Source organism: Mesoplodon densirostris, chromosome 15 (assembly GCF_025265405.1).
Source record: "Mesoplodon densirostris isolate mMesDen1 chromosome 15, mMesDen1 primary haplotype, whole genome shotgun sequence".
Taxonomy (NCBI): Eukaryota; Metazoa; Chordata; class Mammalia; order Artiodactyla; family Ziphiidae; genus Mesoplodon; species Mesoplodon densirostris.
In genome coordinates this window covers 18,265,028-18,284,906 of record NC_082675.1, presented here as the reverse complement: position 1 = coordinate 18,284,906, position 19,879 = coordinate 18,265,028, and the positions used below count along the sequence as shown (strand labels likewise).

Genomic DNA, 19,879 nt, shown 5'->3' with positions numbered 1-19,879 from the left:
TAGACCCAAGAGGACCTGTCCCCAGTCTGGATGTGGGGAGGGAGGGAGAGGGGAAGAATCCCAGGTGTATGGGGATGTCTTTCAGAGGATGACTAGTTTGGAGTTTAACCTTTATGACCTCTGTTAAAGTCTCCCTCAAACCTTACAGGTTAGGCCTCTAGGCCTTATTTTGTCGTCAGTAAAACAGGTTGTGAAAATTGGACAACTAAAAGCAAAACAATTACTATTTTAAAGCTAATTTCACTCCCACAAAAGACCCTACGGGGCGGGTACTTTTAAGTTCCTTCACCGGCTAAGAGGTGGAGGGACCTGCCCAAGGCAGAGGTATGATGGGTGAGAATAATGAATGAAAGAGTAAACATCTGAGTGAACCGACCTAAGGAACCCCGCCCGCTCTAAAGACCTTTCGGAGCCCCACTTCTCCCCAGGGACCTTGCCCATCGGCCCCTCCCACACATGCGCACTAGGCCCTCCGCTGCCCCCTCGCCCACCCCCACCCCCCGGTCGGAGCATGCGCGGGTTGCTTGGCGCCAATTGCTGACCGCCGCAGCTATCGCCAAACTCGCGGGTCCCCGGGCAGCGCGCGTTCGCTCCCTCCTCGGCTCCAGGATGATTGGCCAGAAGACCCTCTACTCCTTCTTCTCCCCGAGCCCCGCCAGGAAGCGACGTGCCTGCAGCTCCGAGCCGGCCGAGCAGTGGAACGGCGTGGCGGCGGTAGCTGAGAGCGGGGATGCGGCGGTAAGGCGCGGCGGGGACCGCTTGTGGGGCCGGGGGTCAGGGGGAAGGGAGAGTGAGGAAGGCGAAGAGGGCGAGGAGGGCGGCGGACCCCGCGCGACCGAGGGGTTGAAGGAACATGGGGCTGAATGGGTAAACTGGGGCCTTCACGTGTTCAAAATAGCCGCCTTGGCGCCCCATCGGCGGCCATGCTGAGGGATCAGCCAATGGAGGCGAACCTCGGGGCCCACGGCGCCAATCAGAGGCGAGGGTCCGGCCCACCCTCCAATCAGAGGAGGGAGGGGGTGGGTCCTGGAGGGGAGGGTTTTTGCCGCGAAAAGACCGCGTGGGGACGCTAGTGGCGGGACCCGCGGGGCGGGGCCCTGGGTGCTGGGCCCCTTCTCCGCGAACCCGTAGCGAGGCGCTGCGGGCCTTGCTCACAGACCTTTTCCTGCCCTGTTTTGGAACCAAACTCGAAATTTGGGGCAGCGGCCTGTTAGTGCAGGACTGGGATCAGCCCTGGGTTTCCAGAGTCCGGTTTTGTACGGAGCTGCCGAGCGGGGCTGAAACCCCAAGAATGGGTGTCCTCTACCCTGGGCTGTTAGGTTGGGGACGGAAGCTGCTGGCTCCCGGGAGAGGCCCGCTGCAGCTCGTGACCCGTTTCTGCGGGGACCACTTGCAGGCCAGCCCCGCCAAGAAGATCCGGGCCGGGCAGGAGGAGCCTGGCACGCCGCCCTCGTCGCCACTGAGCCCCGAGCAGTTGGTCCGCATCCAGAGGAACAAAGCCGCCGCGCTGCTCAGACTCGCAGCGCGCAATGTGCCTGTAGGTTTTGGTGAGAGTTGGAAGAAGCACCTCAGCGGGGAGTTCGGGAAACCATATTTTATTAAGGTAAAGTTGGAGACTGCGGGCACTTGTAAATATAGCAGGCCAAGCCCACGTTTATAGGATATTGCTTTCGTGAGCTCCTACTTTCCCTCCTTCAACATGCAGCCATGATGTTTTGAATCTGCCCAGTTTAAGATTTTTAAAAGACTATGAGGTGATATCATAGCTTCTTTTAACCCGTTTGTTTAGTCTGCTCCCTAGGAAAGAGTGGCCTGGTAAAACCACAAACCCGACTGAATGAAACCTGCCCTTTAAACAAAAGAGGGAGGGGTTGGCAGCTGCCGGAAATCAAGGCTGCCAGGCCAATCAACTCTGACCCAGCCCAGAGAAAGGGGAAGGGAATTAGAATGTCGGGAGGGGAACTGTTTTGATTTTTACGCAGAATTTGGATATAAAACTTGGCAAAGAGCTAGCTAAGAGCTCTTCCAGTAGCTTGCATTAGAAGCTTTCTTATTGAATTCTTATGCTTTCCAGTGAGAATCTGATTGTAAATCTAGCTTATCTTTCCATCAGCTTATGGGATTTGTTGCAGAAGAAAGAAAACATTACACTGTTTACCCACCCCCGCAGCAAGTCTTCACATGGACCCAAATGTGTGACATAAGAGATGTAAGTACAAGTTGTGGATGACTTTTACTAAAAGGGGAGTAGGACTCAAATGGTAGTTTTTAATTAGGGACACTGGAGTTAAGCCACTGTCCATAATTCAGTAATAAATAAAATACTGAAATTGTGAGGTTTGGCGGGCTGTATTTTAGCCTATATGTACCCTGTTTAACTTTTACTGTGTGCCGTTCATATAGCAAAAAAAAAGTATGTACGTAAACCGTGGGTCTGTATGCTCTCACTTGTATTTTATTTTATCCTTAAACCGACCCCATGCCCGTCAGAGGTAAAATGTGGTGGTGAGGAAACTGAGGCACGAAGCAGTTAAGTCTTTTTCAAGTGGTTGTCAGCAGTCCCACCTTGACTTGCAGCTCAGTGTTCTTTCTGTCTGACCACACCATCCTTTACGGTTGATGCTTTCAAACTCTTGACCCCTGGCCTGAACACATCTCCTGTTAACACATTCCTTTGCTTCGGTTCAATGTATACAATGGCTGCTCGCTGTCAGAAGCTTGTTTGTGGCTTCCCACGGTGCAAACTTTGAAAGCTGAGGGTGAATATGGCCACCTCCTGCTTCCCAGCCTCACCTCCACCTTCCATTCTCCTCCTTTGGAGCTGGACAGGGCGGTGACCCTCTCCTCACTTCTGTCTTTTGAAAACCAACTAGATGCATCTCTGGCACCTCCCGGAAGGAGGCCTGTCCCCCACTATATTTGTGATGTGGGTTTCCTTTGTGATGTGGGTTTTTAGTATCTGCTTGCATTGGAGGTGTTCCATTTTTTTGTTCTCCTTTTGCCTTACTGATTTTGTAAGCTGAGGGTAGGAATCCCGTGATTTAATAAGTACCTGTTAAATCAAAGAGAATTGAAATTGTTGAAGAAGCCATCGTGATAAGGCTGACACTCCTAATATTTAGCAGACTTCACAATTTTCATTTCAGAGCAAGCACTTCGAACGTACCTCCTTGTTTATAAAGTTAAAAAACAAGTCCTATTAAATTCAGTACTAGTTTGCCCCTTGTTTGAAGTATGTCCTGTTTTGAGTACCAATGAGCAATATTGTAAAGAAAGACTAAGAAAAGTGCATGAGACTTCTGAGGATCAGATGGCCCAGTGGGGCTTCTTTGCCAATGAGCATGTGGAGGGTCGGGGATGTTACCTGGCTCCTCTGAGGTCCTTATCCAGGACCAGAACCGGAAAGCTTCCCCGCTCGGACAGGTTGCTTCATGTTGGAGAATATGCCAGGGGCAGTGTGAGTACCATCCGGAGGAACGGAGAGGCCCATGAAAGCTGCCCGATTGTGGGAACGTCTGAAGCTGGATTTTGAAGGATAAAGTGTATGTTGGCTACGGAAGGAGAGTCTTAAGAAGGAACACGGCAGAAATGTGGGAATGAAGAGAGGTGGGTGGGCGGGCACCCGATCAAAAGGCCTAGGAGTATTTTCACACCACTGACGGTGACAGTGACCTCATTCTCCTCTGGTTCCATCCCTTAAGAGGACACAGGCAGACCTTGTTTTATTGTGCTTTGCGGATCCTGCGATTTTTACAAATCGAAGGTTTGTGGCAACCTTTCATTGTCGAATGATGGTTAGCATTTTTTAGTAATAAAGTACTTTCTAATTAAGATTCGTACTTTTGGGCTTCCCTGGTGGCGCAGTGGTTGGGAGTCCGCCTGCCGATGCAGGGGACACGGGTTCGTGCCCCGTTCCGGGAAGATCCCACATGCCACGGAGCGGCTGGGCCCATGAGCCATGGCCGCTGAGCCTGTGCGTCCGGAGCCCATGCTCCACAACGGGAGAGGCCACAATAGTGAGAGGCCTGCGTACCGCAAAAAAAATAATAATAATAATAAATAAGATACGTACTTTTTTTTGACATGCAGTTGCACACTTAATAGACTACCATATCGTGTATGCACTAGGAAACCAAAAAATTTACGTCACTTGTTTTATTGTGATGTTTGCTTAGTGAGACAGTCTGGAGCTGAACCCACGGTATCTCCGCAGCGTACCCGTCCAGGGGAACAGGCTCCTTCATATGCTGCTGCTGGGCAACTGGAGTTTCTTCAGCTCGTGGAAAAGCAATTTGGCATATGTCGATGAAAATTTTAAATACACTTATACTGTGACCACCAACTCCACTCTTCTGAATCTATTCCATAGAAATGAAAGCAGCAGTCTGTAAAGATACATGTAGTAGGATGTTTACTGCATTATTTTTTTAAGGGAAAAACTGGGAAACCAGCTGATTGCCCATCAACAACTGAGCTCTGTTGACTTAAAGGAGGCCTGCAGTGTATGATGTGAGAAACACAAAAATGTAGGGTGATGAGTACAGTGACCCTCATTATATATCAATAGGTGATTATAAATGGTTGAATCAGGACGGGGTAGGGATGACCGGGAGATCTTGTTTCTGGATGGTCGTACTTGTGACAAGGGCGTATTTCCTTTTGTAATTTGAAAACTGAAGGGGATGAAAGCAAAGTTGACCCCAGCTTGTTTCAGACACGTGGGTCAGAGAAGGGAGGGGGCGCTGCAGCAGATGACTGAGGGAAGGATAACTGGGTGATGCAGAGTGATGGTGCCAAGTCACCTGCTCCCTTCGGGGGGCTCTTAGTTGGGCCGGGAGGGGGGCCTGCCCTTGTCCTCATAGTGCCCCTCTGTATAAGTTATCAGCCAGCCAGGTGTCCGTTCAGACTGCCTGTACTATAGTGTTTGATCCTCGCCATCTGGTGTTCACAGGTGAAGGTTGTCATCCTGGGACAGGATCCATATCACGGACCCAATCAAGCTCATGGGCTCTGCTTTAGTGTTCAAAGGCCCGTGCCACCCCCGCCCAGGTACGCAGGCTTTACAGGTGGCTCAGCTCCAATCGTGATCACTTTCAAATTACAGGTGCACCTGTTTGTGGGACCGTCACTAGCCTTTGGAGCAGGATTTCTCAGTTTCTGCACTACTGACATGTGGGGCTGGGTCTTTGTGGTCGGGGGGCTGCCATGTGCGTGGTAAGATGTTTAGCAGCACCCCTGGCCTCGAGATGCCAGCAGCATGCCCCCCCAATTTGTGACAATGAAAAATGTCTTCAGACGTTTCCAGCAGTCCCTTGTGGGGCCACATCACCCCTGGTTAAGAACCCCTGCTTTGGAGGATTTTACATATCATTTACAAATATAATGAACATTAAAGGTATAAACTAAATCCATCACTTGGGAGTGGGGTGGTAACTCCTGGGCTAATTTGCTTAGGTTTTCCAAAGTTCTCTTCCTTAAACCCAAGCACTGACCGAAGTAAAGGCGTTTGGCAGGTGTGCCTGTCTAAAGGAAAGGCAGTGTTTCCCATGAGTCAGTGCAGTGCGTCCTGTTGTTCGCCCCGAGGGCTGGCTTTGCAGACTAACCCGTGTGTGTGCTGGAGGGTCCTGAACTTTCCGAATTGTGCTTAAGATTCTGTTTTTTGTTTGTTTTTTTTTTCTTCTGGCTTGCTTTCAGTTTGGAAAACATTTATAAAGAACTGTCTACAGACATAGATGGTTTTGTTCATCCTGGTCATGGAGATTTATCCGGATGGGCCAGGCAAGGTAAACCAGCCGCTGCTCGATGTCTTTTGGATGGATTTCAACTGTCTTTTCTGTCTGGCTTGCTTATATTTTTAAAAGATACCCGTGAAGAACCAGAGAGCTCTAATAAAATGGCTAAGTTTATGTAAGTCAAAGAATGTATCTCACCACCCCCTGATATCCAGGGAGAGGAGATGGTCTGGAGGTTGAATCCATTGCCAGTGGCCAGTGATTTAATCAATCATGCTTCTGTAATGAAGCCTCCATAACACCCCTAAAGGATGACATTTAGAGAGCTTCTGGGTTGGTGCACGTGTGGAGATTGGAGAGAGAGGCAAGCTGAGAGAGGGCATGGAAGCCACATGCCCTTTCCCTCTGTCTGGCCCTTTGCACCTCTTCATCTGACTTGACTGCATCCTTTAATATCCTTTGTAATAAACCAGTAATCTAGTGGGAAAAAAATGTATCTCGCTTTTATCCTGCAGCCAGTGTTTTTCATGTTTTAATCATAGCACGAAAGGGAAAAGTTGGTTCCTCATGATTCATATTTTACATTGAGCCACTCAACTTCGACCATTCAGAAGGTGGCCACAAGTTTTCTCATTTCGACACACGGGTTATGTTGTGTGTGTTTAATACCTATCTGTGGGACGTCTTTCTCCTTTTTTAACAAACTATAATCAGGATAAGGAAAGAATATCTACTCTTCCCTTGCAGTGAGATTTTTGTTTCAGTGAAACATCTTGGCCTCCTTGTGTTACTTTCCAGGGTTATTTCCTATCAGTTAGGGTATATATTTTTAAACAATTCTTTCTGATGATGGATATAATGCATGGTCACTGTTGCAAACTCAGAAGTTCAGTCTTGAAAGTGCAGAGGTGAAAATGAATCTCGCACAGAGGCACCAGCTGGTCATGTCCTAATGCTTTCTCCACCACCTGATTTCAGGTGACTGCACCAGCTTGCATCTCAGGGTGGTTTTGTCATGCTCAGAGCCCATTATTGGGTGTTTAGGCCAACTCGTTTCAGCCTCCCCCTTTTTTTTTCTTTTAATTTTATTGAAGTATAGTTGATTTACAATGTTAATTTCTGCTGTACAGCAAAGTGATTCCATTATACATATACATATTCGTTTTCATATTCTTTTTCATTATGGTTTATCACAGGATATTGAAGAGTTCCCTGTGCTATACATCCTAGATACAATAGTTTGCATCTGTTAACCCCAAACTTCCAGTCCGTCCCTCCCTCATCCCCCCCCACCCCGGGACAAGCACAAGTCCGTTCTCTGTTATCTGTGAGTCAGTTTCTGTTTCGTAGATATGCTCATTTGTGTCGAATTTTAGATTCCACGTTTCAGCCTCCCTTGAACCTGCTTCTTCGCTGTGTGCTCGCAGGTGTTCTCCTGCTCAACGCCGTCCTCACCGTCCGGGCGCATCAGGCCAATTCCCATAAAGAGAGAGGTTGGGAGCAGTTCACCGATGCTGTTGTGTCCTGGCTCAATCAGAACTCGAACGGCCTTGTCTTCCTGCTCTGGGGCTCTTATGCTCAGAAGAAAGGCAGTGCCATTGATAGGGTATGTTTTGGGGTTGGTTTTTTTTTTAAACAGGTTAGAGAATTGTAGGAATCCCTTTATGTCATCCTAGAAAATCCATATCCTAAAATGAAGCTTATTTTCCCTTAAAACTGTGATAATTAGGATTAGGTTTCCCATCGAAAATTGAACAGAATTCAGGGACTTCCCTGGCGGCCCAGGGGTTAAGACTCCGTGCTCCCAGTGCAGGGGCACAGGTTCCATCCCTGGTCAGGGAACTAAGATCCTGCATACCACACAGCGCGGCCAAAAAAAAAGGAAAGAAAGAAAATTGAACAGAACTCAGACGAAATGATTAGTTGTGTATGAGGAGAGCAGCTGGCCAGCTTCTGCTTAGATGCAGTTGGTAAAACTGGCATAAAGTTGCTGCATACACAGAAAGATACACAGGTCCCCATGTTCCATTCATGTAACAAACGATGCAGTAAATGATGAGCGAGGTAAGTCTCTTGCTTTCAACAAGTTGGAGGGTATATGGAAAACATGAAGAGTTCCACTTAATCGCAAATGTAACCTCCCCCCATGACAACACCATCAGCGATGATTATTAAACCTGGGCCCTGATTGCTGGTCCCCGACCCCAACCCAGCTCTTCAGTCTCTGCCCGCCCCACCGCATCCTCCCCGACCCACCTGCGTATACTTGGTTGCTAAGATTAAAAACCGGAAGTCATCCTTGAATGCCCTCCCTCATCCCCTTAAACCCAGTCCTAAAATCATCCTAATCCTGCCTCCCCTCTGTGCTGAGCACTGGCATTTCTCTCTGGGATGCCTGTGACCGGACTGGAGGGGATGCTGGTATGAAGGCGACTGGCGAGGGGAGGAGGGGGCTTGGGGCTGGGAGGGAGGGAGACAGCAAGGAGGAGTGTTTAGCTTGGGCTCCTGGGAGGCACTGAATTGGGCGGTGAGGGTGGGGGGAGAAATCACAGCATAAACACGTCATAAGCGAGGTAAAGGGATGAACCGAGGCGACATGGCAGTGGTTTATGGTGTATCAGAGACGTGCAAACAGGCGTCAGGAGCAAGTCCAGCACTTTTCACACGGCATCTCTCCTGACCTCGACAAAGGCTACTGGGGGTGGAAGGGATACGCTGACCCCGCTTTGTACTCGGGCGCAGGGAGGCGAGGTCACTTGCCCACTTGCGGTGAATGGAGCTTCGGACTCTGATCCGAGCAGCCAGCTCACCTGGGTGGGGAGGCCTGCCCAGCCCACGGGCGAGGGTGGCAGGGTTCCAAGCCAGCCATCAGCTCTAGAGACTTGACTCACATGTCAGTTATCTCCTCCATTTTCTCTTAAGTGGAGTTCTACTTTTATTTCGTAATTTAGGCCTTTTTTCCTTTTTAAGGTAGTAGATTCACATGGTTAGAAACTAAAGGATATCAAGGCCTCCCCTCCTAGTCCCCATCCATTCCGATTCTTCTTGGCCTGGGGTAGGCACTGGGCTTTACTGTCTGATGTCTCTGTCCAGTGTCTTTATACACCTGGATGCAAGCAGCAAGGGGGCGTGTAGGTCAGATGGAAGAGCTGCTTTCTCTATAAAGGTTCTGTGTGAATGAACAGGATGTTTTCAGGTGTTTTTCTTTTCGGGAAGGGAATAGTAGGAATAAAACCTGGCATGAATGAACTAACTGCTAAGATCTGATTATCTCGGTAGTGAAGTGTGTGTGGGAGTGATTTCCAGTCTGTGTCTTAGGTTTGTGGTCAGAAGCGCCCTTACTCAGTATATCTGTAATCTTAATAATGGTTCAGTTTGAAAGTAAACAGTTGTTAAAGTAGCTTGACCATTAAAAACCCGACTTCCCTGGCGGTTCAGCAGTTGGGACTCTGTGCTTCCATTGCAGAGGGCCTGGGTTCGATCCCTGGTTGGGGAGCTAGGATCATGCATGCTGCATGGCACAACCAAAAAAAAAAAAAAAAAAAAACTAGTAGATTGACCATTAAAAACCAAGTTGCACATCTCTAACCCGGGGTATCTCCTGAGCACTAGATCTGTATATTCAGCTGCTTCCTTACTAGGGACCTGGAAGCACATCAAATGCAACATTTACCAATTCTCCTTTCCTCGTCCATCCCTCACTAAACTTGGGCCTCTGGATGCCCAAGGATAAAAAGGACCCTGTCTACCCAGTTGCCCAACCAGAAATCGCATATCATTCTTGACCCCTCCCTTTCTTTCCCCCTCTCCTTCCCCCCTCCACCCTTTGTATCTATCCCCACCTCCTGCATCCAGTCATATACATACTTTCTTCTCTCAGCCTGCCCCCCCCCCAACCTCCCCAACTTAGCCTCAGGTCAGCCCCATCTCATCTTGCCCAGAGCAGAGCGTTCAGATGCCTTCTCCTTGGAAGGCCTTGACCTGGGCTCATGAGCTGGGGTCTGGGCACGGCCCCAGCCTGCCTCTCACCCTCTGTGAACTCCAGGCTCCCTGAACCACCTGGACTCCCTGCCCCCCACTCCCCTGCCTGCCTTTGAACGTACTGCTTCCTCTGTCCAGCACGTAGAGGTCTCTTCCTTCCCTGGAGGCTGGCTGACTGGTCCTTTATAATGCACACAGCTCACGTGTTCAGGGGCTTGCCCCATATGCTGTACCCTGTGCTGAGCACCCGGCCTGCATCCCTTCCCGGGATGCTCTGCATGCACAACCCATCTTTTGTTCTTCACGGGATCTTCCTGAGCTGGCTCTGCTGTTAACTTCCAGTCCACAGGTGAAAAGTGACCTGTGGCCTAGGGAGGGTCAGCGACTTCCCCGGGGCTGTGCCACTGCTGAGTGACAGGGCCAGGACCTGAAGGAACCCAGGTTCCATGCCCTGACCCACACTGGGCTGCCTGGCTTCACTGATGGCCCCTCCTCAACCCTCCTTGAAAGCAGGCGTATCTTTTTTTTTTTTGCGGTACGCGGGCCTCTCACTGTCGTGGCCTCTCCCGTTGCGGAGCACAGGCTCCGGACGCGCAGGCTCAGCGGCCATGGTTCACGGGCCCAGCCGCTCCGCGGCATGTGGTATCCTCCCGGACCAGGGCACGAACCCGTGTCCCCCACATCAGCAGGGAGACTCCCAACCACTGCGCCACCAGGGAAGCCCGGCAGGGGTATCTTGAAAGACAATGATTTGTTGGGTGATTTTTTTTTTTTTTTTTTTTTTTTTGGCTGCATTGGGTCTTCATTGCTGCACGCGGGTTTTCTCTAGTTGTGGCGCATGGGCTCTAGAGTGCAGGCTCAGTAGTTGTGGTGCTTGGGCTTAGCTGCTCCACGGCATGTGGGATCTTCCCGGACCAGGGCTCAAACCCGTGTCCCCTGCATTGGCAGATTCTTAACCACTGCACCGCCAGGGAAGCCCTGTGGGTGATTTTTATTTAAATACAGGAAAGAATAAAGAAGAAAACAAAAATGGTCCAGAATCTTCCTGCTAGGTTAACTACAGTTGACATTTTAAAAAATTTTAAGCATTCTATTTTGGTGGTGAGATAATGCAAACAGCATAGAAAGGTACAATCTTTCACCTAAAGGAACTATTATAAATAGTGTCTTGGGTCTTATCCCCCCACCAAATAATTTTTTTTTAATTTAATGCATTTATCACTTTTTCTTGCTTTTTTTTTTCCACTTGACATATTTTAGAGGTCTTCCTGTGTCAGCATATGTGGCTTGATCTTGTTCTTCTAGTAGCTATGTGGTGTTGAGTTGCCAGAACTTTAGAAAAATATTTGTAATCTGTTGCATAACCCTGGATTTATAGTAGGTTTTACCTGATAGGAGCTGTGCACCTCCTCATGCCTGCATCTTTATGGAGATGTGTGCATCATGTCGTCCTTTACCAAATACAGTCTCAGCAGCGGGAGACCTAGCAGTCCCACTGCTGAGTGGGACTGCTGGGTCATAGGACAAGGGCCACCTATGAGTCCTGTCGAGAGTGCCCAGTGGAGGGCAGAGATGGTTGCTCTGCATCCTTAGAGCCTAGCCCAGGTAGTGGCTCTACCAACCAGTGGAGGATGAACGCACGGACCTGTGTGGATGCTGCAAGTAAACCAACACCATGAGGAAAGCGGGCGAATTTAGAGCAGTCACAGGGGAGCGGCAGAGCTGACAGAAGGCGCCACAGCCAGAGTGGTTTTTTTAAAAGTCCTGAGAGTGTCCCCACAATCTCACTCCCCGTCTCCTCCTCTTTCAGAAGCGGCACCACGTGCTGCAGACCGCGCATCCCTCGCCGTTTTCGGTGTACAGGGGGTTCTTCGGATGCAGGCATTTCTCTAAAACCAACGAGCTGCTGCAGAAGTCCGGCAAAGAGCCCATCAACTGGAAGGATCTGTGACCTTGACCCTTGGGGGTCAGGGGTCTTTGAGTGGTTTTCTAGAAGCTGTGATTGAAGTATCTGTCATTTACAAAGTCAAAGTCAAAAAACAATTTCCCTCCTAATTCTTCAGCACCCTGCACAAGGGCACACATTTTCCGCAGAGCAGCAGTGAGCCAGGTAGCCTGGGAGCAGCTTTACCCAGCCAGAAACACAAAAATCACCCTGGGACCTCTGGCCTGGAATATGCTGTCTGTGGGTCAAGGTTCTTGGAAGGGAGATGAGGTCAAATACTCTGGACTTTGTTCCCCTTTGTTATTACTTTCATGGTCAAAGCAGGGAGGAGATAAGCACCTTTTTGGTACAGCCAGCTGCTACTTGTTTTTACCTGGCAGGTTAGACTTTAGGTTTTGTGGTGTTGGGTGTTTTTATTTGGAAAGGCCCCCTTTCCTTACCCAGCCTGGCATTCCAGTATTGGTCAGGTACACTGGCCCGTGATCTTTCACGGAGCCCTCAGGAAGCCTGAGGGTTTTGCAAGTTCCCAGAAATTAGGGATCGAGTTCCTGACTGTAGTACTGGCGAAAATTGCTAAGGAACCATCCTTGGTGTGAACTTTCACTTCTGGAGGCTGGGGAAAGTGAACTGGGTCTAGTCTATGCAATTAGTTATATAATTCTTTGGGTGTTTCTAGGAATAAGCTGTGGAGGTTGAACAGGAAGGAGGAGAAAAGTTTTTGTTGGTTTTTTTTAAGAGGAAAGAAATGCTTTTTTCCTAGCTGCATCTCGCGTGGGGTTTGAGCCAGCTTACACTGCCAATGTTGTTTTTTCGTGTGTGGGGGGTAGGGGTGCGTTTAGACTGAAATCACTTTGGGATTTTTTTTTTCAGCAACACTGGTGAATTTTGCTTTTTTAAGAAAGATACTTAACGCAGATGTATATATATATATATATATATATTTTTTTTTAATCCTTTTTTTAAGAGGCAGTCTTTATTAGGTGTGCACCTCCATCCCAGATGCCGTTAGAGCGCTGTTTTGCTGTTAGCTGGGTTAAAGGGTTAACCCTGCGAGAGTTTGGTAATAAAAGATTGTTGAAGTTTCGCTCGGTGCCTGGTCCTTCTGGGCCCTGGGCGGACGCCCTTTAGGCTGCTCTTGGCTTGGGGCGGCCCGTGGTCGCCATGACAACCAATGTGGGCCGGAAGGGCCGCCTCCGTGCCGCCCTTCCTCTTTTCTCCCTCCCCCCGCCCCTCCGCTCCGATGGAGCCGCCTACCCCTGCGCCAGGCCTCGGTAATCCCTGGGCCGGGTTCCCGGGAGGGGCGCGAGCAGGAGGCGGCGAGGCGGCGAGGCGGGGCGCTCCGAGCTCGGCCCCAGCCGAGCCTGGGAGCCTGGCGCAGCATCCCGGGCGCTGTGGAGGGGGTATGGGGGCTGAACGGGGTCAGGGTCTGCTGGGACCCTAAAGGAGCCACTTCGGACTGGAAAAAGCATTTCTCCACGGATCTTGGCATGCTCACCATGGCTGCGTGTCCTGCCAAGCCCTGCGACAGTGCAAGGGCAGCTTCCCCCCACCCTCCCTCAGCTAGCTTTCCAGACTCTTTGGGCTTGAGGTGTGAGGCCAAGGCACTGGGAAGACCCCCTGATGGTGGCCCACTGACCTGGCAGCACTTGGCTCCAGTAGCTGGGGTGGAACATCCAGAGGAAAGGTCGGTGTCCCCTGCTGTCTGATGAAGGGAGCAAAAGAATAAAGAAGTCTTGGGGCTTCCCTGGTGGCGCAGTGGTTGAGAGTCCCTCTGCTGATGTAGGGGACGCGGGTTCGTGCCCCGGTCCGGGGGGATCCCACATGCCACGGAGCGGCTGGGCCCGTGAGCCATGGCCGCTGAGCCTGTGCGTCCGGAGCCTGTGCTCCGCAACGTGAGAGGCCCGCGTACCGCAAAAAAATAAATAAATAAATAAATAAAAATAAAGAAGTCTTGGGAACGCGGGTGCTCGTGTTTAAGTGGGCGAGAAGGACCGCATCCAGTGAGAACATCCAGTCTAACACGTTTCTTGGGAGGGCAGGGATTTGGAAACTTGCTTGAGAAGATTGCTTTCCCTCTGGGCCTGAGTTTTCTCATGTCTGAAAAGAAGGGTTTATGATCCCACATTGTGCAAAATCAGCACGAAGATGCATTTGCAGTTTTCCCTCTGGTAACTTTGGGGTCCTCCCCTAAGCGTTCCAACGGATTCCCTTTATCCAAAGAAGTGAGAGAATAATGTTTATCAGTGAGGTTTTAACACCGGTCTCCTAATGCAGTGCTGTGAGTAGGGAGGAAGCAGAGAGCTCTGAGGTACCACAAATAATTAAAAAGCAAACTGATTTTTTAAGAAAGATTGAACCTTGGAAGTGTAGTGACACTTTAAACAGAACACAGAGCAGCATCTTAAATGGTCTATGACCACCCCTGCCCCCAAAAAAGAAATACAAATTCGATCACTGATTGTTTAGAAACAAGGTTAATTTTTTTTTTTTTTTTTTTTTTTTTTGCTGTACGCGGGCCTCTCACTGCTGTGGCCTCTCCCGTTGCGGAGCACAGGCTCCGGACACACAGGCCCCGCGGCCATGGCTCGCGGGCCCAGCCGCCCCGCGGCATGTGGGATCTTCCGGGATCAGGGCACGAACCCGTGTCCCCTGCATCGGCAGGCGGACTCTCAACCACTGCGCCACCAGGGAAGCCCAGAAACAAGGTTAATTTTGATGAACTTTTAGCTGTGTAGTTGTAACTTTTTTTCACGTGTTTTCAGATTTGCTATGATTATAGCACTGGGTCACTGGGTATGCAAAGATGTGTAAAAAGGTGTTAAGTTCAGCTGAGTAAATGAAGATCTAATTGGCATCATTAAAAGATTCATGAGTCAAGCAGCATCTCATCTAGCAGAGACATACTCTGAGGGGTTGTACAAAGTGGAAGGCATTTGTAGAAGGGAGGGTGGGACAAGGAAATCATCGAAAAAAATGAAAGTTCATTGGAGGAAAGTCAGTTCAAGTGACAGTGGCTTCTCACTGGGGTTTGTGATTGACGCTTTGGGGTAATTGACCAGAGTCAGTCACCAGAGGGCATAAGAGCTCCCTCTCCAGGCCCTCCCAACTCCAGTTTTAGTTGAGGTTTCCTTTTATTAATTTTCAGTTACCGCCTTTTGATCAAGTTCTTCCTCCAAAAGCATCGCTGATCCAGAGACAGGCTTTCCAAATTCAGCCTTCGCTCCTCGGTGCCAGGAAAGACCTTTTCTGGGTGTCATGTCCCACACTGGAGGGAAAGTGCACCGACCAGACACTGCCTGAGGCCACATTTGAGTAACAAGAGACAGTGGTAGGGAGAACTCGCAGGCGTTTCTTATCCCAAGTCTGTCTTTTGTCAAGGTTGTAAGTGTTGGAAATCACCGCGAAGCGCTGAGCGAGCATCACCTCGGTAAGCGCGTCATTTTCACGAAGTTCCAACAAACAGGAGGTGGAAAACGTAACAAGTATGCAGAGCAGAATTGAAAACAACATAACAAAACCATCTGTACACAGAACCATAAAGACGGTTCTAAACCAAAACCTTCACATACAAAGATGTAGCCAGGAGGTGTGCAGAAGGCTCCTGCATAAGTGACAGTACCTATGGACCCGTTCATTGTTAGAGAGGCTTTAGCATCATTCCACCAAGGCTCATATACTGTATTATTATATATTGAAAGGGTGTCTAAATACATGGGTATGTCGGTGAGCTTACAAATGGCCTGATTACATTGGCTGCCCCACAGAGTTTCTTATATAGATACTCGAGAGACCGCATTTTCCCATCCCAGGGTTGGGTTAGATTGAAGCAAAGAACAAGGTTAGGTGGGCTTAGTACCCTCACTTTATAAAACGGGCCCTTGGCACAATTTAAACACACAGTGGCATTTGGGATTTATTGAAATTACTTCTAGGGTGGAGCCAGGCCAAGTGGCAGTTGAATGAAGTCCAGCTGCAGGTGTTCAAGGGTCTCAGGGCTCCAGGAGCAAGAATAGTTTTAACAGGATTATGGACCTGGCAGATCAGAATCGTTGGTAGCCTGTTTTTGCCGTTTTGTAGACGTCTCCCCACCAATGGTGATTCATAATTTGAGTCATCTTAAATGTACTATGGTGGATGAAGGAATGTAAACACAAACAAAAAACAAAAAAAGGGATTTGCCAGGGTTCCAGGAAGAACCAGGCAGCCGTCTTGGGTTTCCAAGAGCCCTGACCATTCATTTAGTTTACAGCCATTGTTTACCCACCTTAATTTCTCTTGATTCAGGAGCAGACCATTGCCATTTTACAAGGACATCAGGATGGCAGAAGTCTGGCAGTGAGGGATGATTTTTTGCAGAAGCAGAACGGATTGCATCCACATGTGTTACAATCTTTATAGATTCTGTTGCTGTTGCCTTTGCATGAGAGTCATCCAGGACATTTCCCTGATACTCAGGTTCAGTCCTTTTAGTGTGAGTCTTAATTTTGATGATAGCAATTTCAGAAAGTAAGAGAATAGCAGTAAGAAGATTGTTTACTTGTTGCCCATTTTCTATTGGGGTCCCAGAGGATGTCATACAACATTTTAAGATAATAACTAGAACTACAAGTGATAATCATTGTACCAGGTCCTATCAGATTTCTAGGAATTTCACACGATTTCTGGAACACGTACATACCTGTACAAACACAACATTAAAAAAGCTTAGTGGGGACTTCCCTGGTGGTCCAGCAGTTAAGACTCTGCACTCCCAATGCAGGGGCCCCGGGTTTGATCCCTGGTCAGGGAACTAGATCCCGCATGCCGCACCTAAGAGCCTGCATGCCACAACTAAGAGCCTGCATGCCGCCAACTAAAGATCCCGCACGCCACGACGAAGATCCCACACATGGCAATGAAGATCCCTAATGCCGCAATTAAGACCTGGCGCAGCCAAATAAATAAATAAATATTTTTTTAAAAAAAGGTTTAGGGCTTCCCTGGTGGCACAGTGGTTGAGAGTCCACCTGCCGATGCAGGGAACACGGGTTCGTGCCCCGGTCCGGGAGGATCCCACATGCCGCAGAGTGGCTGGGCCCGTGAGCCATGGCTGCTGAGCCTGCACGTCCAGAGCCTGTGCTCCGCGGCCGGAGAGGCCACAACAGTGAGAGGCCCGTGTACCGCAAAAAAAAAAAAAAAGGTTTAGTACTATTTCTTGTTTGACAGTGCTTCTCATGTAATTTAACATATCAAATAAGCCTAATTAGTTTAACAAATATTTTGGTAAGTTCAGGGGCCCTGTGGGAAAATCCCAAAGTTTCTTCCAGGTCAAAAAGACTTCATTTAGAATTTGATTTGGGGAAGCTTGTTAAAAATGTGAAGAAAGGGCCTCCCTGGTGGCGCAGTGGTTGAGAGTCCGCCTGCCGATGCAGGGGATACGGGTTCGTCTGGGAGGATCCCATATGCCGCGGAGCGGCTGGGCCCGTGAGCCATGGCCGCTGAGCCTGCGCATCCGGAGCCTGTGCTCCACAACGGGAGAGGCCACAACAGTGAGAGGCCCGCGTACCGAAAAAAAAAAAAAAAAAAAATGTGAAGAAAAAAAAAAAAGGTTTAAAAACACTGCCTAGATAGGATCACAGGTTACTGTGAAACATTACTTAGTTATCTATTTAACCAAAGTGACAAAAATAATTTAACAGGCAAATATAGAAGGTTATACAGGTGTTAGCAAAACTTTAGCTCTTTTAATTTTAAGAAGACTCAGTTCTCCTGAGTAACCAAGGACCTGATGACAAAGAGCACAGGAGATCACTGTGATAAAACACAAAATCTTTGCTTTCTAGGCAAATTACTCTTAAAGAAAAACCTTTTACAATCTTATCAGGAGCAGATCAACAATCCCAGAAAACTTGTTCTTTCAGCAGATGAAAGAAAATTAAGCTTTAATTTTACATAATATTGAAGCCTATTTCCAGAACCTTTCTGGTAGCAATACAAATTTTAAACCACTTGACTACAGAAGGTAAATTTGTCCTTCATAAGCAGAAGTTCTAGTTTAGACAAAATTACTCTCACTTCCCTTAACAAAAATGCATCTTTATTCTTCATGCCTTTTCTTACCCAAAACACATCCTTTCCTTGCATACAGAGTTGTTTCCCTTATTATTTGTAGTAGTTTCAATAACATATGTTAGAATTTTTAGCCTTGAGAGATCTTTAATTTCTAGTGAAAACTAAGAAGCAAGTAATTATGAACTGTCTTTAATATTAGCATTCTGTGGCTTGGCAAATTTATAAATACTTTTAATAGTTTATAGAAACATGCTTTTTGGTGTGGCTTAAAACATGTTTACTAATAGATCCACTTCATTTCTCTGCAGTGGGAATTCAAAAGCAGATAAACCTATGATCAATAATTAATATTAAATATTTTATCTTACTAGGGAATGATCCATATATTCAATAAGTTTCCATCATTTAATTTAACTTAGCAAAATTCTAAAGTTTCAGGTTGCCAGAAAGATTTGGGAAACTTATTTGAAAAGTTCACCTAAAAAACCTTTTATCTTACATTTATTTAATTTACTTGCCCTTAGCAGTTATGTTTAGATTACTTATGAAAATTTCATCATACTGAGTTATTTTTCTTGTTGACAAATTTGTAGAATAAAAGAATTATATTTAATGCTAAAAACTCTAAAGACATGCCTGTTTTATTGAAGCCAACAAACTTAAACTAGCTTTTATTTACTGAAGATTATCCCAGATCACATGAGGCATTTGGGTTAGTTTCTATTTTTCTGAGAATTTAGAATGCCCAATCTTTAAAAGTGCTTGACCTTCCAACCAACTAAATAGAGCTCTTTTACAAAATAATTTTAGCAATACCATCCAGAAGTAGAAAAATATCTCACATTTAATATCTATATCTATTTATCTCTCTATATATCTATCTAGATACCTTTATATACATGTACACAAATATATAAACAGATGCAAACAGATTTTATAAGTTTTCCTTCTTTTGTGCAGGACAGTTCTATATCTAATGTCCTGATCTATTACAATAGGGCAGGTTTGGGGATTGGCAAAAATGATTGACAGACCCCTCTGCTTATTGTTGGACTGTTTCTTTCTCTCTGGGTGCACAGTTCATTTTAACTTAGGGGAGGAGCCTAAAAAAATTACATCAGGCTCTGAATATCAGCTTCCAATTTTCTGATCATAAAGTTATTGAATCCTTTCAAACATCTTGTCAAGTTTTAGCCAGGGCAAACAATAAATACTACTGGCAGCGTGAACAACCCCATGAATAGTATTTGTAGTTTCCCCTTGGCTGTTAAAGGCAATAACAAACACAGCAGTTTACCAGAAAATCCCTCAGCGTCCCGTCAACTTTGGGAGGGGTCCATATGGGGCATTTAGGTTGATGTTGAAGAATTTGCATAAAGTTTTAAGGACAACCACTTTCCCACTGTCCCAGGTGATTACAATGGAGACATCAAGTTCTCTGCCAGTGTTTTTTCTTTTTAATATTTATTTATTTGTATATTTATTTATTTGGCTGCCCCGGATCTTAGTTGGGGTACTCGGGATCTTTGTTGCGGCATGCGGGATCTAGTTCCCTGACCAGGGAAGTGAACCTGGGCCCCCTGCATTGGGAGCTCGGAGTCTTAACCACTGGACCACCAGGGAAGTCCCTGGGCCAATGTTTTGATAATGAACTGCTAAGAGGGTGAAAAGGGGGAGGCCTAGGTGTTGTTTTAGATACCTTTTGCATCTTTAATTTTTTAAATTATCCTTTTGCAATGAATCTTCCAATGAAACTATTTTGGAATCCTGAAGCATTTTGGTAGCTTCCGCATACCATTTAAAATAGGTATCCCATCTGTTTGTTCAACTTGGGATCCCTTTCTCTCTAGCGTATTTCTTTTTTTTTTTTTACCTAGCGTATTTCTTAAATGAACAATCTTGTCTGACTGGAACATTCCCCAGGATGGCCATTGTAATTCTATGTAGTCTTTATTAAGACTTTGCCATTTTTGTAGATATCTACAGCTTCTTGGACCACAGTTCTTAGACAAAATAAGCAGGTGTGTTGGAAGGTGGTGAGCTCACCTCTTTGGATATAAAGGATCTGTTTCTTTTAGCTAAGTCTTTGGGTTTCTTGGAGCCTCACTAATAATCTGGGGAGTAGGGAAAGGGTTTAACCTCCAGGCCCCAAAGAATGAGGACTGTGGGT

At 47.3% G+C, this 19,879-nt stretch overlaps 1 protein-coding gene across 1 annotated transcript; it reads left to right on the top strand.

Moving 5' to 3' along the window:
• The first annotated feature begins 529 nt into the window (after window positions 1-529).
• UNG (uracil DNA glycosylase) lies at window positions 530-12,742 on the top strand. Its single transcript, XM_060118841.1, has 7 exons — window positions 530-738; window positions 1,397-1,603; window positions 2,114-2,209; window positions 4,952-5,049; window positions 5,695-5,783; window positions 7,160-7,338; window positions 11,524-12,742. Exons 1-7 carry the CDS (start codon window positions 610-612, stop codon window positions 11,662-11,664), a joined length of 939 nt encoding a protein of 312 aa, XP_059974824.1. The 5' UTR covers window positions 530-609; the 3' UTR covers window positions 11,665-12,742.
• The last annotated feature ends 7,137 nt before the right edge of the window (window positions 12,743-19,879 follow it).

Bases quoted from the DNA above. Each gene is read 5' to 3' on its own strand.
- UNG (XM_060118841.1), top strand. From the start codon at position 610: ATGATTGGCCAGAAGACCCTCTACTCCTTCTTCTCCCCGAGCCCCGCC. The intron at 5,050-5,694 runs GTACGCAGGCTT...GCTTGCTTTCAG, and splicing joins CCCGTGCCACCCCCGCCCAG to TTTGGAAAACATTTATAAAG. The intron at 5,784-7,159 runs GTAAACCAGCCG...GTGTGCTCGCAG, and splicing joins ATCCGGATGGGCCAGGCAAG to GTGTTCTCCTGCTCAACGCC.